The sequence below is a fragment of the Arachis ipaensis genome, chromosome B03 (assembly GCF_000816755.2).
Source record: "Arachis ipaensis cultivar K30076 chromosome B03, Araip1.1, whole genome shotgun sequence".
Classification (NCBI taxonomy): domain Eukaryota; kingdom Viridiplantae; phylum Streptophyta; class Magnoliopsida; order Fabales; family Fabaceae; genus Arachis; species Arachis ipaensis.
The window spans coordinates 2,960,788-2,976,659 of NC_029787.2; the positions used below are offsets into that span (position 1 = coordinate 2,960,788).

Here is a 15,872-nt window from a genome sequence, read left to right on the forward strand (position 1 = left end):
AGTGTTAGTAAAGAAAAGATGGTGATGGTGATAGTGAGGAAGAAAATAATGAGTTAATGGAAGGTGAGACCTGATAGGGGTTGGGGTCACATTATGATTTTTGAGCATATTGGAATTAAATTAGAATTCTGGTTAAGGGTAAAATTAAAAAAAAAATTGATTGTTAAAAAATTAACGTTAAAGTAGAATTGAAACATTAAAACGTTAAGGATAAAATTAAATCAAATTAAATGTTTGATATAATTTTAAAATTTTTAAAAAATGTTGGGAAGAAAAAACACATATTTTATTATTTTTATTATTATCTTTTTTAAAATATGTTTGTATTTGGAAGAGAGATTGAAATTGAGATAGAATTAAGTTTTTGTACTATATTTAATGTAAAGTATATAGAATTAAGTTATGTCTTCGTATATTATTTGGTTCAAGATAAATATGCATATAAAATAAGAATATTTATTAAAATATATGTAATTTTTTAAGTGTTGTTAAAATTTTCATCTTCATTTTAAAATATTTCAGTTTTTTGTGTTTTTATTTTTTAAAAATACTAACAACAACAATAACAACAAAGTCTTGTTCCACTAAGTGGGGTCGGCTACATGAATCAAACGACGCCATTGTGCTCTGTCATGTATCATGTTAACAGAGAGACCGTTTACATGTAGATCTCGTTTGACCACCTCATGGATGGTCTTCTTAGGTCTTCCTATGCCTTTCGCCCCTTGTCCATCTTCCATCTCATCCACCTTCCTGACTGGATGTTCTATCGGTCTTCTTCTCACATGTCCACCTGAGACGCGATTCAACCATCTTTTCCACAATGAGTGCTACTCCAACTCTCTCCCTTATATCTTCGTTCAATATTTTATCCAATCGCGTATAACCACTCGTCCATCTCAATATCTTCATCTCTGCCACACTCAGCATATGCTCGTGCTCTCATTTAGCCGCCCAACACTCCGTACCATAAAACATAGCCGGTCTTATAGCGGTGCGATAGAATTTACCTTTAAATTTTAAAGGCACTTTTTTGTCGCATATAAAACCAGATGTACTCTGCTATTTTGACCAACCCGCTTGGATCCTATGATTTATATCCTATTTAATCTCTTAATTATTCTGTATAATACACCCAAGATACTTAAAACTTTTAACTTTTCGTAAGATATTTTCTTTAATCTTCACCTCTATATTAAAGTTTTATCATTTTTAGACTGAACATTTCATATATTCTGTCTGGCTATTAAAAACGATTAAAATTTTGATATGGCTATTAAACACCATATTAAATGTCTTTCTTCTAATTCTAGTTGTAGTCTCTAAAGTGAGACTGCCTAAACCTCATATAATCTTTTGCTTTAGTGATTGGTATAGGGGGTGTCAAGACCCACGAAAGTAGTGTATGGGCTAAATGCAAAAAAATTGTGTTTTTAGAATATATAGTGTCAACTCTACTTAAACACACGAGAAGATACGGTGGGTAAGAAAAAAATTTTTTAAAATATTAGGGTTTCACAGTTTCACAGTTTTACAGAAAAGTAGAAAACAAACACCGAACCAACTCCTCCAACCGCCAATCCTTTCCATATGTCGTCTCACGGCCACGGCGCCTCCTCCGCTGCGCCTGTGGCGGAGCATTTCCTATCAGCTGGTCGGAGATCCGAGAAGCTGAGCCTTTCAACACTCCAATCGATGATGAAATGTGACCCGGAGAGTTACTTATCGCAACTCGACGTCCTCCAGAGACAGTTCAATTCCTCCCTTGAGCTCTTCGAGCAGAAAGCTGACAAGAACTTCGCCTCCATCACCGGCATCGGCAGTGATCCCACCCTCGCCAAATACCTCGGCGATAGGGCAATGCTCCTCGCACACGTCACCCCTCTCTACCCGGAACACCTCGCCAATTTCCCCGCAAAACTCGCCACTTTGATCCGTTGCGCCGCTCGCCATCTCCCGTCGGGTCTCCGTTGCCGCCTCGCCCAAGCTTTAATTCTCCTCGTCAATCGGAAGGTTTCAATTTTCGAATTTTGCAACTAATCTGATTCGAGTTAGAGTCAGTTGACTACAAGATACGGAAGCAATGGAACTGTATAAATTCTGAAAAAAGTGATGTTGTAGTAATTTTTTCATTTGAATTTTGGCAGATTCTTGATATTGGTGAAACTCTGTCGTTGTTCATGGAGCTTCAAACCTTAGGTGACAGGACGTTGAAGAAGCTGGCATTTGATCACGTCATTCACAGTATTAAACGCATGAACCAGAAGCATAAGAACGAAGCGAAGAACCGTGCTCTGCAAAATGTCTTGTTTTCAATGCTGCAGGTCTCATTTAATGGGAGTTGAACCTTTTGGTTATGCTAGCTTTGTGGTTTCCTAGCTTGATTATGCTTGTTGAACAATTTGAATGAATGTTTGTGTCTTTGTCTTTGTCGTTTTTTCAAAAGGAAGAGGATGAAGTGCGGGCTAAGACAGCATTGGTCACACTGTGTGAACTTCACAGAAAAAAATATTGGTTTGACGAGAGAACAGCTAATGCAATTTGCACTGCTTGTTTCCATCCAGCATCGAGGTTTTTATTTTCCCCTTTATATCTTGTGGTTGGGTGACTGTTTTGAAATTATGATCTTGGCTTAAAGATAGTTTTTGGTGTTATTAGGATCATGAGAGCAGCTTTATTGCTTCTACTAGATTATGAGAAGATTGAAAATGATAGCAACAGTGATGAGTCAGATATCGAAGATGAAACCAAGGAATCCCCTCAAGTCATCCTTAGTAAGGAGACAATTTATAAGGTGAGGTTGATTGATAGCATCAGTGCATTTTTTTTTTATTTTATTTGTTTAATTGGCTGCTTTCATATACATGTTTCTGAAGCATACTAGAAAACTGTATAGGTAAGTTGATAGGAAAATGTTGGCGGTACGATTATTAGGTGCCTTTGTACATGCATAGTTGCATGCAAATTGAAGCTTGTTTCTGAAAGTAATTGCTGAACTTGGCACTTTCTATAATTTATAATTTATGGTCATTATTACAAATTTCAGGCACACCACCAGGGAACAGCAGCTAGCAAAAAGAAAAAGAAAGCCAAACTAGAACGTGTCATGCGCAGGATGAAAAGAAAGCAACGCCTGTCGACTGAGAGGAACAATAACAGTTATTATTCACCACTTAACCATCTGAATGATGCACAGGTTCATAAAATTTTGTTTCGTCATTGTAGATATAAGAGATAAGAGAGCGTTTGGATTTGAATTTTGGTTTGTTTGATCAAGAGCACTATTGCACATGGCCTGTGCAGGGTTTTGCTGAGAAGCTATTGTCACGTTGTCGCAAATGTGAAATATTTGAGGTGCATATTCTAATTAAAAGGGAAAAAAAAAAGCTTTTTTTAACGTTGTAACTGATCATATATAACTTTTCTTCGTGTTATGGTTATGCAAGATTATATATTTATTGGTTTTGACAATTAATATGTTAGGTTAAGATGATGATGTTGAAATTGATTGCTCGAACTGTTGGGGTTCACCGGTTAATTTTGTCAGACTTCTATCCATTTCTTCAGAAATATATTCAGGTATTGTATTTGAAAATTTGGTGAAATTTGGTATGTTGTATGTACCGAAGTGTGACCCTTCTCACTATGTGATCAGCCCCGTCAACTGGACATTACGAATTTGTTTGCTGCAGTGGTTCAGGCTTGCCATGACAAGGTACAGTACGCTTGTGATTTTTCTTAATCAAACTGTTTTGATTCGTCTCTTCTTATTCTTTCTTTTTTTTTTCTTTTTTTTTTTTTCGAAATCAGAATTTGATTATTCTGTAGGTTTATCATTTATTCTAGGTTGTTCCCTTATGTTATTTTATATCCTATCTATCTCACATGAGCTGTATCTGAATCCAGGTTCCTCCTAATGATGTTGAGCCCTTGTTCAAGCAAATAGTAACTGAGTTTATACATGATCGCTCTCGTCCTGAGGTGATCCTTTTTGGTTTGCTTAATGTTTAATATTAGTAGATATTTTTATTTCCATGGTCCGGGCACTGAACTTTGATATTTTTATGAATCTCATTGATATTTTAAGGCTATCACTGTTGGACTAACTGCAGTCAGGGAAATATGCATGCGGATGCCATTGGTACTACTTCATAATCCTCCTATTTGTGCATATATGCATTTTAATAACTTTACTAGTAATGAGCATTGGCTTAACTAGTGGGAATCATACAGTGTTGGCTAATTGGCCTTGGGTTCAATTCCTACACGTGCTCCTTCATTTTTAGTTTCACAGTAATAACTCTTTTAGCTGGATTGTTGCATACTCTGACCTTGGAATTGGAGAATGCCCCCTCTACTCTTGAACTTCTATTACCAATGTCCTGTGCATTGTTAAGTTCCTCCTTTATTATGGATTTTGGAATGTAGTTAATGAATGAAGACTTACTACGAGACCTTGCTTCGTATAAAAAAGATCGTGAGAAGGCAGTTTCAGTAGCAGCTCGATCTCTGATTGGCTTATTCAGAGAGGTGATTATCCTCTTTGCTCCTTTCTTTTTGTGCATGTTGGTAAGCAAGGTACCATATGTCTACACAATTTAGTTCATAATGTTGGTTTTGCAGCTTAACCCTTCACTGTTAGTTAAGAAAGATCGAGGCTGGCATATTGAAGTTTCCGAACAGGAAGATGATGATGATGTGCACACTTCTGGTGATGATGAAAGTGTAGGTACGAATAGAAGAAAGAAAGACCCAGCAAAGAAAAGAAAGTTTGCTGATTTCCAAGTTCCAAATTCTGATCAACTAAGTTTGAAGCGAGTAGACAGCTCAATGTTTGACGTAAGTACTTTAGGTTGTCTAAATTGGTATATGGATGATATCTATCTGCAATCTATGCAAAAAGAGAAAAACACAACTATAACTAAATGAGATGGTGTTTATGTGGTGGTTTTTTTAAATTTCATACTACCCTCTGATTGAAATTATTCATGCACCTTCTAGGTTCATGTAAAGCGAAGGCGGAGCAAGGAAGAAAGGTCTGCATTGGCTAAAGCAGGAAGGGAGGATAGAGGAAAATACCTTCCTAGAAAAGCTGCAAATCAGAAAAAGGTATGTTAGCAGTTCATTCTTGTAATTTTTTTTTTTTGGACTTTTGAAATGCAATGAATTTTAACCAAATATGCATATCTTAAACTTGGTAGTTGATTCCATAACTTTTTTTAAAGAAAGAATAAACTATCCAGGTTATCTGTGAATTTGGAAAGTTTAAAAGGAAAAAATTGATGTTAAATGATTTTGATTGCATTCAACTAAGTTTTGTTTGTATTGTTCATTTCAAACAGACGGGTGGACTAAGCAACCGTCAGAAGGAACGCAAGAAGAAAATGCCAGTGGTTGCAAAGAGAGAAAAGATTGCAAAATCTCACCTAGAGAAGAAGAAAAACAATCAGCGTGCAGGGAAACAGTTCCGAGGAAGGAAAGCGTGAATATGATGACTTATACATTTACTAATGTTATTTAATTTTTTGTTCAGCCAAAGTACCATGCTTAGCTTTTCAATTACACCATACCCCTACTCTTAGCTTCCCATTCTTTATAGCCAATTTTGATTTTTGTTTGAGGGCATTTTTAAATTCATAGTGGTGGTTACTTTGATAATAATTTCGTGAGCTTAAATAATCAAACGATTATGTTTGGAACCGTGAAATAATGGTATATGTATTTCGGCTTAATATCTTATTAAAAGCACGTACATGACATTTTTGGCCAAACTAATTTTGCTGATGTTGGATTCTCTATGAATATGAGAAATTTCTGAGAACAAGAATCAAAGCTCATCTGCTATTTGGTATTTGATGTTGTGAGTCATCTTCGACTTGAAGAAAACAAGCTAATGCTTACTTAAATGATCCTTGAAACGATGAAGCATTAAATAAAAAGCATTGAATTTCAGGGGAGGTTAGTGTATACTTTATCATGCATAGCATTACCTAAGCTCAAGGTAGGTCAATGTAATTCACCAGAGAAAACCACAAGAATCTTAAGTTCTGGTGCAATTGTGGATTGAGAATGAGATACATTTAAGTAATGACCAAGAATTTTACGAGACATATCCAGCTACAAAAATTCATGATAAACTCAAAACTGATATAGGAAATGCAAAATAGATAAAAAAAGAATTTAATTGTACAATGCAACTATGCAAGTAAGCCAAATCAACTAGTAAATTCTGTACCTACTCTTTGACACCTACAACTAATAAGCAGAGATGATTTTCTGCATAATAAAATGAACACAAGAAAACGATAAACAACTGCCATGAGAAACAAAACCAGCAAATTTGACCACTTTGAATTGGTGTCAGAAGAGATGTCATAGATGTTTTGGAGAGCTTGAAATCCTGATATGGTCCTCACCTCCCCAATTGAAAAGGTACTTCCTAGGTACTCATTCTCCAATAGACCCTACAATGAGAAAATTGGAATTATTGCTTTAATGCAGACTACAGAAAACTAGTTTAACTTAAATCTATGTTATGCTTTAGAATTTTACAAAAGAATTAGTGGATTTTATGAATCCTATCTCCTGAAATCTTAAGTAGTTGGATCGAAACACATGAATGATTTTATATTCACTGATTTCTTTCTGATATCATGAAAAACAAGTAACAAATTGACAACAAGGTAGTACTTTTGAACTAAAATTGAAGCAAGGAAGAGTGGAAATAGAAAATTTCTGAAACTTACCTGAATAGAGTATGTATGAAAGGATATATATGACATTGGATATATCCACACTGGTCCAGGCAAATCATTTCGGATTCTAAGATATCCGGCGGAAAGCATCATCACTACCTGAAATGGCATGCAAGTAAGTCGCACAAATATGATTACAAGTATTAAATACAATTTTAGTAAAACTAATGTTAGATATGACATTGTTCCAAATACTAGACTCACCTGAATGCACAAAGTTGTTAAGAAACTCCAGAAGATATCTTGCCATAAAGTAGCAACAAGTAGCATAAGTGCTTCACTTGCTAAAAGAGACATGAAAATGTTGAGCACAAAGTACATTAAGAAGTTGAATTCATCTCTCAGCCCTACTAGGAAGTAGAAAACTAGACTTGATGAAATGGAGATGAGGAAAAGGAATGGCATGCTGGACAAGAATTGTCCAAGTAAAAATACTAGTGCACTTGAATGCTGGTTAGATTCTTCACATTCATACATCTGCAATATGAGTAAACAGCTTATCATCAGCAACATTTTGAAAGATTAGAGAGTTAAAACTGTTAAAAAAATCCATGATTACCTTGATTTCTTTAATAAGTCCAGGCACGCCAGCAATGCTTAGAAGCGAATAGAATGATACAAATACAAAAATTGCTGTAACTCTAGTCTGCAATGCAAAAGATGATAGAATGTTAAGTCCTTTGCATCATGAATTGCAGATGTAAACATGACTTGAAAGATAAAATGCAGTTGACATGTAGTGTGAACTCACCCCAACTGAAGAAAGCGAGTGCCCCAAGCCGGAAAATATAGTACCAATGCAAAGTGTAAGAAGCATACAGAGAACCAGACGAATCCAGTAATATTTCCACTCCCTTGACATAACCAATAAAGACCTCCATGTCAAGACTGCTATGCGAGTAGCAGCACTAGCTTTGCCTTTGTATTTAAGAGATGGACCTTCCTGGGAACCAAGATTTCTTGTTTTAGAATTAATGTGGATTAAACCAATAAAATAAATCATGATTAATCCAGCTCAAGGAACAACAGCTTCATGCAAAAGTTAATTATAATATATACCTTCTCTGTGAGTTTCATAACCATATTTTCAACAGCAGCTGCATCTGCAGATGATTTATATGTTGCTTCAAGTGTGCAAATAGCCACTGCTGTGTCCATGTTGACCGAAGAAAAGTCTCCATTATCATCCTATTATAAATATAATGTTCATAAAATCTCTGACAAAAATATGTAATTTTAGAAGGAAAAGAAAATATATACATTTACCTGCCAGTTTTTACACATTGCAATTATCCTGTCAAAATCTGTATTGATTGCTCGAAGAAAGTGATCGGAAGGACTTTGCATGATAGGGCAGGGAAATCCAGCATTTGAGAAGTGCTTCATCAAAGTAAATAAAGCAGTCAGTAATTACAGAAAAGGGATCATTGAGAACACTGCAACACACTCATTTTCCATGGTCACTTTTACCTGCAAGCAAGCTAATGTTTCTCCAAAGAACAAAGTATTTCCATTCGAAAGAAGGCATATTCGATCAAAAAGGCCGAAGACTTCTGTGCTGCTCTGGTAAATAGTAAAAATAAGAGTGCAGCCACTGCTTGCAAGTTTCTTCAATGTAACCATCATCAAAAGTGCTGAGACACTGAAGAAAAAGAAAATTACTAGATGCCTCTAAAAGTGTGAAATGCAATCAAGCAACTGATGACATTGGATTTTCAAAGAAATCCAGCATAGCAAGAAGAACACCTGTCCAGACAATAAAGAGGTTCATCTATAAACAGGATTTGTGGTCTCATCACAAGCTCCCTCGCAATGCTAACACGTCTTCTCTCGCCCCCGGAGAGGCCCTTTGAATAACAATGTCCACCAATAAGTGTATTTGCATAGTCACCTAAAGACATCGCTTGGATAGCTTCCTCTACCACATTCTTTTTCTGAAATAAGAATCCTGGGAGTTGAAGCAGAGCTGAATAGTACAGAAACTCTCTCACAGTGAGTGATCCAATCAGATTGGTCTTTCTCTCCACAAAACCCTGCAATTCAGAAAATAGCTTCTCATATAACCAAAACTCATTGGTTCATATGTAAACCTGTTCAAGCATGAGTTTATTATAACTAAGCAAATTAAGCTCGATTGGAGTGTTAAACAAAACACAACAAAAATTCCAATACTAAACAGGTAGTGAGATATTGAACTCACATATGATCCATAGGACAAGTGCGATTTCGCCCCATTCACAAACACTTCACCATAAGTCCTGGTTGAAGGATGCAATCTTCCTGAAGTAAAGAAGATCATAATTTCCAATTTAGCTTTAAGCATACAAATACACTTATTATTGAGCAAGGACAAAGCAAGTTGCTTTAAGACCTGCAATGGCGCGTAACAACGTCGATTTCCCTGATTTAGCAGGTCCCATAATCACAGTCATTGTACCAGGTAAGGCATAACCAGTTGAACTCTTAATAACATTATCAGAGTACTTCCTTTTTCCCTTTATGGTAACAGTCAAATCCCTCCACACAACAGAAGCACCAACGATCTTATGAGGAAGAACTGCACCCTCCAATATATATGAACCATATGGAGATGCCAAGGAACCACTGTTGAGCTTAGAAAGCGAAGGTGAAGCCGGGGTTGCAACATTGATAGTGTCTCCTCCTCCTTCATCACCTCTAGCTTCAACATCAGTGTCTTCCCATTCAGGTGAGTCCTCAAATGAGATTGGTTGTCGAAGAGAACCCGGCTTTCTAAGGTAGAAGAAGTGACTTGATGGCACCCTACTCGCCGGGCTACTTGCTGATGAAGAAGAAGACCGATATGCATCCGATTGAGACTGTATTTCTTCCATGAATCAAAGTCTAAATACCATAGAAATTCAGTACAAGCCGGTTGTTACATTTGCAGCATACATACATTTCTTTTATATATTCAACATTCTCTGATCAATGGAGAATTTCTTTCATCAACTACCTGTCATGCAAGTCACACATTTCTTGTTAAAAGTGGTAAAATTTAAGACCAATTTGAAAATCTCAAAATATATCAACCAAAAGGAACTATACAGAACACAAAGTTGGCAAATACAAAGTACAAAACAGCTAAAGTGGTTGATTGTCTTTTCTCTTTTCTTCATCAAGTAAGAACACAACAGTTTAAAGGGACCAGAGAAAGTAAAGCAGGATCTTTAAACAAATCCAAAAGCTAAATAAAAAATAAATAAAAGGGAAGAAGAAGCGGTGTGAGAAAAATGGGAAAAAACAAAAAAAAAAACAAAAACAAGAACAAAACAGAAGCATTTCTGAACCAGATGAGCTTAGAAGAGAAACATGGCTCCCAGCCAAGAGAGCAAAGCGTGTCTTTTCATTCCACTAAACAAAACACAAAACCCATGTTTTGTTTTCCATAGAAAATGGTGACAGGGAACAAGAAAGAACCAAACTTGCACCTTCCTAGAATGTAAAAGAACAAAAAGCACTGAGAAAAATGCAAAGATTCCTCTTTTACCTATGCTACATACTAAAACTGAAGAACCAAGCCAAAACAATGCAGAAAGATGCCACATTAATCTTATGCTAATAAAGCTTTCAGTACAAATAACAAAACAGAACAAAACAAAAAATGGAGAGAAAGAACAGCACCTGGATCTAACTAAGCATTCAGCTGAGTTGAGCTCAAAGAAGTAGTGAAATGTGAAAGCTTTGACAAAGAGAAACACTCAAAGGCAAAGAGAAAGACCAAAGCTTTAAGCTCATATGCTATAAAGACACTGCTGACTGCTCCACTTCAGTGTACTGTGTAAACTTAGAAAATAAATTATTCGATCATGGTTTATATTTTATTTGCTATTAAATAAAAATATAAACTTTGCTTATATTAGTATTTAGTAGTCACACACACACTCACACTCAAACCTCATCCAGTATTATAGTTTTGTATGCATTTGCTTTTATTTTATCTTTTCTTTTTGTTTTTCTTTACAATAGTTTGTTCTTTCTTTTTCATTTTCCAAAGACCAATATGGAAATGATGTTGCTTCCATGTGCTAATGCCACAATTTCCAGAACCCCAAAATTGAGGGGGCCAGTCCCCTATAATTTGATCACATCAATGATCAACCAACCTTATTATTATTATTATTATTATTATATTTTACTAATAATAACAAAATTACAATAACTGTTTTTGCATAGTATTGTTAATGTTAGAGGCTAGAATAGAAAGCATGAACTATGTACTATATAAATGGATTCATCAAACACAGATAACACAAGTGTGATGTGAAAGTGATGTATGTACTTATGTATCATTCATTTGTGTCTCTATGGATTGTAAATTATAATTTTTATGGGGAGGGGTGGAGGGAAGTGGTGGGGACAGTTCAATTTAAAGGCTTACTTTTAAAAATATAGATTAAAACTTTGAATGGATGATGCATTTAAGAAAATATATTTTTCTAGAAAGGAGAAACTCTTACATAAAACCAACACAATGGACATGGTTTTGCTCCTAATTTTGTGGAGGTTAAGAGAATGAAAATGGTGATAGAGCCTAATTTTGTTTACTTCTAAAACTTTTTGGTGTTTCAAACTAATGAAATATTTATAAAATTAAAGTCACTAATCACTAATTTTATGTAGACCAAAAAATTAATATATTTTTCTTTATCAATTTTCAAACTATAATAGTTTACTTTATTGGAAGACAACTCAATAAGCCAAAAGAAATGAAAGAAAGTGTATAACTGTTCAACTTTGACAAATGCAAAGGAAAACAAAACATAGCATGATCTCGTTAAAAATCAATTCGTCGCAAATATGAGTTTATTTAAAATTTTGCATATGGTAATATTTGAATTCTTGACTTCTGTTTAATCGAATGAATTGACTGACGATAGTATGATTTTGTTAGGTATTTCTGGATTTGACAAATTAAAAATTAATCCGTCGCAAATTTAAATTTTATTTAAGAATTGATTATTATATACATATGATAAGATTCGAACTCTTAACTCCTATTTAATAGAACACACGAATAATTCAAATAGTTGACATACATAGCATGATTTGTCAAAAAGAAAAATGCTTGAAATATATAAATTATATATAAGGCTGAAGCAAGCACGTAACAGATAACAACAGATCTTGTTGACAAAAGTAAATAGAGGGTTCTGTTACTGTATACCATAATGTTCAATAATGATTACATTGACAACTAAAAAGTAATCATCATATAAATGTGATCTTAATGAAAAAGTTTCTTCTCTGAGGGGTCACTTGCTTAAGTGCTATATGAGTTGTGTACAAGGAAATGAATAATAATGAAAACATATAACCGTTGGTATATGGGTACAATTGATAGCATTCATCGTGCATAATCATGAACATTCTAATCATAGTTTGCAGTAGAATGCTTACTGGAGACGTTTATTCAATACAAGACTTGTTTCTTAAGTTAAAAAGGATAACAATCTTCATTTGTTGGAGATTTCAGATTTGCAATCATAGTTCATAGTTATTTATTTGTTTTTTGGACTGGAAGTTATTTATTCTTAATTCTGGACCAATAACGGTTTTTGTTTGTTTGGACTGAAGACATAAACTTTTTGAACCATGAATTTTGGGTGAGCCCATGTCTAATTCACAAGGACAAAAAAGAACATGAATTAGGCCTATCCCAAGGGAATTGTTGTCCATCACAGATAAACGCAAATGTAAGAAAAATTAGCCCAAAATGCGCAACGGGACAGCAAATTGTTTTAAAATAAAATATTGAAAAGAATAAGACTTAAAAAAAAAAAGAATATGGATTTGCAAGTTCAAAGGGTTGAATATTTATTCAAAAAAAAATTAGCTCATTATAATACATATTTAATTTTTGAGAATTACTAGTCAAATTGACGTACGAAATTATATTCGTATTTCAATTTAGTAGAGTTAATATTGAACTCCAATTCAATTTAGCTTTTTAATTTTTAAATAATTTAATTTATATTTTAAAATTTTAATGTATGACTCAATCTGATTCTTCGGTCTATTTTTGTTATTGAAAAAATGATATTGCACATTTAATTAAACAGAGAATAAAGATTGAATGGTCAAAATATCAAACTGTTCATGCCAACCTCCAAATGAATGGCTAGAGTTTCATCTCAACAACTACAACTTCTTCGTTGAAGCATCCTTTTCTCCCACTCAATTACCGCTCTTTTTTCATCTTCACCTTCTTTTTCATTTTCATCTTCATCGTTCTCCATTTTCTCATATTTTGCCACCAGCATAACTACAACCACACTCTCCTCCTTCAACGCGATACCACAGACCGCGTGCCACACCACATGCCATCTCCTCTAAATACAGGCACTCCTCACCATCACCGCCCTCCTTCGCAACCCCCGCATTACACACACCCTTTTGAGCCTCGCACACCTATGCAATGACGTTTTATTCCCTTTTAATTTTTCATCACTTCAACGATGCTTTAGACACTTTTATATACTAATACCGTGATCTAGGCTTATTCTAATAGCCACGTTCCTCATCAACCTCTTGATTTTTTTCTTTTATTTTTTGCATAATAATTTTTTTCAACAACTACACATTTGTGCTTTTAATTGATTTCTGTATTAAGATGGATTGCCTTCAACTTGGGAGAAAGTGCCACAGTCAAACCCTGAAGAATGGGATTGATAGGGTGCTATCGGTTCAAAACTTTTTGATTCACATGTATTGGTGTTGCGGTGATGTTGGAGTTGGTTCCACGAGCATGCTTTGCGATGGCGTTGTCGCGACGAGAGTAGGAGAATCGCGGCGGCGTGGTTGTGAGTGTGACTGTGTGAAAGAGTGAGAGGGAGGCGAGATTGAGAAGAGAGGTGCGACGATGGAGGCGAGAGGACGGTGAACTGAGGTGAGAGAGTGCCAAATTGAGGAGGAAGAGGAGGAAGAAGAAGAATCACCAATCGAGAGTTTGCTTAATGAACGATGTCATTTTGTTACATTTTAGGTGCCATGTGTCAATTAAACGTGTCATGTTACTTTTTTTATGACAAAAATGGATGGAGGGGCCAATTTGAATCACATATTAAACTTTTAAACTACAATTTAGGTCAATTGAAAATGGGAGGAATAAATTGAATCGGAAGTCAAATTTCAGTAGCCATTTTGAGTATTAACTCATTTTAGTCGACAAAATTTTGATGTATTCAATTTAGTGTTTTAAGTTTTAACTTATCATTATTGATCATGTTAGTTGACCTTATTTTTGCCATATTAGTATAATTTTAGAAATCAATATAAGTAGGTAAAAATTCAAGTGTAGTTAACTTTATGTGAAGTTGATAATTAATAATTATTAAATAATTTGATTGATTTGATTAAATTTTTATCTAACGATTATCAACTTCACATAAAGTTGACTACACTTGAGTTTTTAATATATGCTTATTAACTCAAGTTTAGAAAAATTATTCTCCACATACAAGCGTTTTATCCATACACGTCTTTACAAGTCATTTATATTTACGCGTTTCGTGCCATTACTGCACGTTCTTCTTCTTCTTGTTACTGCACGTTCTTCTTCTTCTTCGTTATCGTCGTCATCAACACCACCTCTTCCTCCTCCTCCTCTTCCTCCTTCTTTTTCATTGGAATTTCTTCTCCTCCTTTTATTGTTTTGAATCAAATCAAGTGGCTGAGGTGTGGTTCAATTCAGAAAAAAATGTAGCATTAGAGGAAACATTTTTCTGTATTTGCAGCGAATTTTGGTGTAACACGAGGATATTTGGGTATATTTTTAAGAATTTTTAGTGTATTTTTATTCTGATAAATTATGCATAATTTAAAACTCTTCCTCTTCCTTCTCCTCATCTTCTACTGCTTTTCTTTTTTTATCATCATCACCATCTTCTTCTTCTTTTTCTCTTATTCATCTTTTTCTTTTTGTTTTATCTTCTCAAATTTCTTCTTGTTTTACTTTCTTAACAAGAATAAAAACAAAAAAATCAAACAAAGAAGAAGAAGAAACACATAATGTTGCAAAATTACTTAGAAGAGGATGAATTTACATTAATTTAACTAAAAGAAAGAAAGAAATAAGGAAAAAAAGAAGAAAAAAATGCAGGATTAGAGAAAATATTTTTTCTGTATTTCCAGTAAATTTGGGTGTAACACGAAGATATTTGGGTGTAACATAAAGATATTTGGGTGTATTTTTATTTTGATAAGTTTTTCATAATTCAAAACTCTTCTTCTTCCTCCTCATCATCTTTTACTACTTTTTTTTTATCATTATTACCATCTTCTTCTTCCTTTTTTATTCATTTTTTTCTTTTTGTTATACCTTCTCAAGTTTCTTCTTATTTTACTCTCTTAACAAGAATAAAAAAAAAAATCAAACAAAAAAGAAAAAAAAACACATGATGCTGCAAAATTACTTGAAAGATGATGAACTTACATTCATTTAACTAAAAGAAAGAAAGAAATAAGAAAAAAAAAGAAGAAGAAAAAAATGCAGTATTAGAGAAAATATTTTTTTGTATTTGCAGCAAATTTGGATAACACGAAGATATTTATTTGGGTGTATTTTTATTCTAATAAGTTCTGCATAATTCAAAACTCTTTCTCTTCTTCTTCCTTATCTTCTTATTTCGTTTTTTTAAAATTATTCTTAGGAGAAAAAATCAAACAAAGAAAAAAATGCATAATATTGCAAAATCAATAAAAAGAGGATGAGAAAAAAATACAGTAACAATAACAATAATAAAAAGAATCACAATGAGGATGAAACACGTGAAGAAGAAGAAGAAGGAATCCGAAAAAAAAGAAGAAGGAAGAATACAAAGAAAAAGGAGAAGAAGAAGGAGGAAAAAGAGGAGGAGGAAGAACGTGAAATACAAACGTTAAAGAAGAACTGTTTTTCATTTTGCGCTATTCAAAGTTGAGGAAGCGCGTGTTTACACACTCCTTAAGTGCATGTTTTGGCGCCATTATTTTGTTAAAAAAAGATATTTTTTCAATAAAAAAAGATCATTTTTTTATTTTTTAACGTGTTTGGCAAATTTCTAGTAGTAAAAGTAAAAACACTAGTAAAATAAAAAAAAGATCTTTTTTGAGAAGCTG

The 15,872-nt window shown here is 34.1% G+C and overlaps 2 protein-coding genes across 3 annotated transcripts; one reads left to right on the top strand and one right to left on the bottom strand.

Annotated features, from left to right (window-relative positions):
- On the top strand, window positions 1,505-5,732 carry LOC107629254 (protein SDA1 homolog). 2 transcript variants are annotated; one of them, XM_016331999.2, is made up of 14 exons: window positions 1,506-2,013; window positions 2,148-2,324; window positions 2,447-2,571; window positions 2,659-2,794; window positions 3,047-3,196; window positions 3,304-3,354; window positions 3,484-3,579; window positions 3,656-3,715; window positions 3,907-3,981; window positions 4,088-4,141; window positions 4,429-4,530; window positions 4,624-4,839; window positions 5,002-5,109; window positions 5,343-5,732. In XM_016331999.2, exons 1-14 carry the CDS (start codon window positions 1,591-1,593, stop codon window positions 5,484-5,486), a joined length of 1,917 nt encoding a protein of 638 aa, XP_016187485.1. In that variant the 5' UTR covers window positions 1,506-1,590; the 3' UTR covers window positions 5,487-5,732. The 2 variants fall into 2 exon arrangements, with proteins under 2 accessions (XP_020973426.1, XP_016187485.1); XM_021117767.1 differs by lacking the exon at window positions 4,088-4,141 and having other exon boundaries at window positions 1,505-2,013.
- LOC107629252 (ABC transporter G family member 3) lies at window positions 5,517-10,955 on the bottom strand. Its single transcript, XM_016331998.2, has 12 exons — window positions 10,398-10,955; window positions 9,127-9,729; window positions 8,956-9,035; window positions 8,502-8,788; window positions 8,226-8,397; window positions 8,022-8,135; window positions 7,815-7,943; window positions 7,507-7,698; window positions 7,315-7,401; window positions 6,960-7,232; window positions 6,747-6,854; window positions 5,517-6,464 (listed from the first exon to the last, which is right to left on the bottom strand). Exons 2-12 carry the CDS (start codon window positions 9,605-9,607, stop codon window positions 6,216-6,218), a joined length of 2,172 nt encoding a protein of 723 aa, XP_016187484.1. The 5' UTR covers window positions 9,608-9,729; window positions 10,398-10,955; the 3' UTR covers window positions 5,517-6,215.

Excerpts from the sequence above, each read along its gene's own strand:
- LOC107629252 (XM_016331998.2), bottom strand. The coding sequence starts at position 9,607 with ATGGAAGAAATACAGTCTCAATCGGATGCATATCGGTCTTCTTCTTCA. Across the intron at positions 6,855-6,959 it reads TAACAACTTTGTGCATTCAG|GTAGTGATGATGCTTTCCGC; the intron begins GTGAGTCTAGTA and ends ATGCCATTTCAG. Across the intron at positions 6,465-6,746 it reads TTCATACATACTCTATTCAG|GGTCTATTGGAGAATGAGTA; the intron begins GTAAGTTTCAGA and ends TTCTCATTGTAG.
- LOC107629254 (XM_016331999.2), top strand. The coding sequence starts at position 1,591 with ATGTCGTCTCACGGCCACGGCGCCTCCTCCGCTGCGCCTGTGGCGGAG. Across the intron at positions 2,325-2,446 it reads TCTTGTTTTCAATGCTGCAG|GAAGAGGATGAAGTGCGGGC; the intron begins GTCTCATTTAAT and ends TTTTTTCAAAAG. Across the intron at positions 2,795-3,046 it reads GTAAGGAGACAATTTATAAG|GCACACCACCAGGGAACAGC; the intron begins GTGAGGTTGATT and ends TACAAATTTCAG.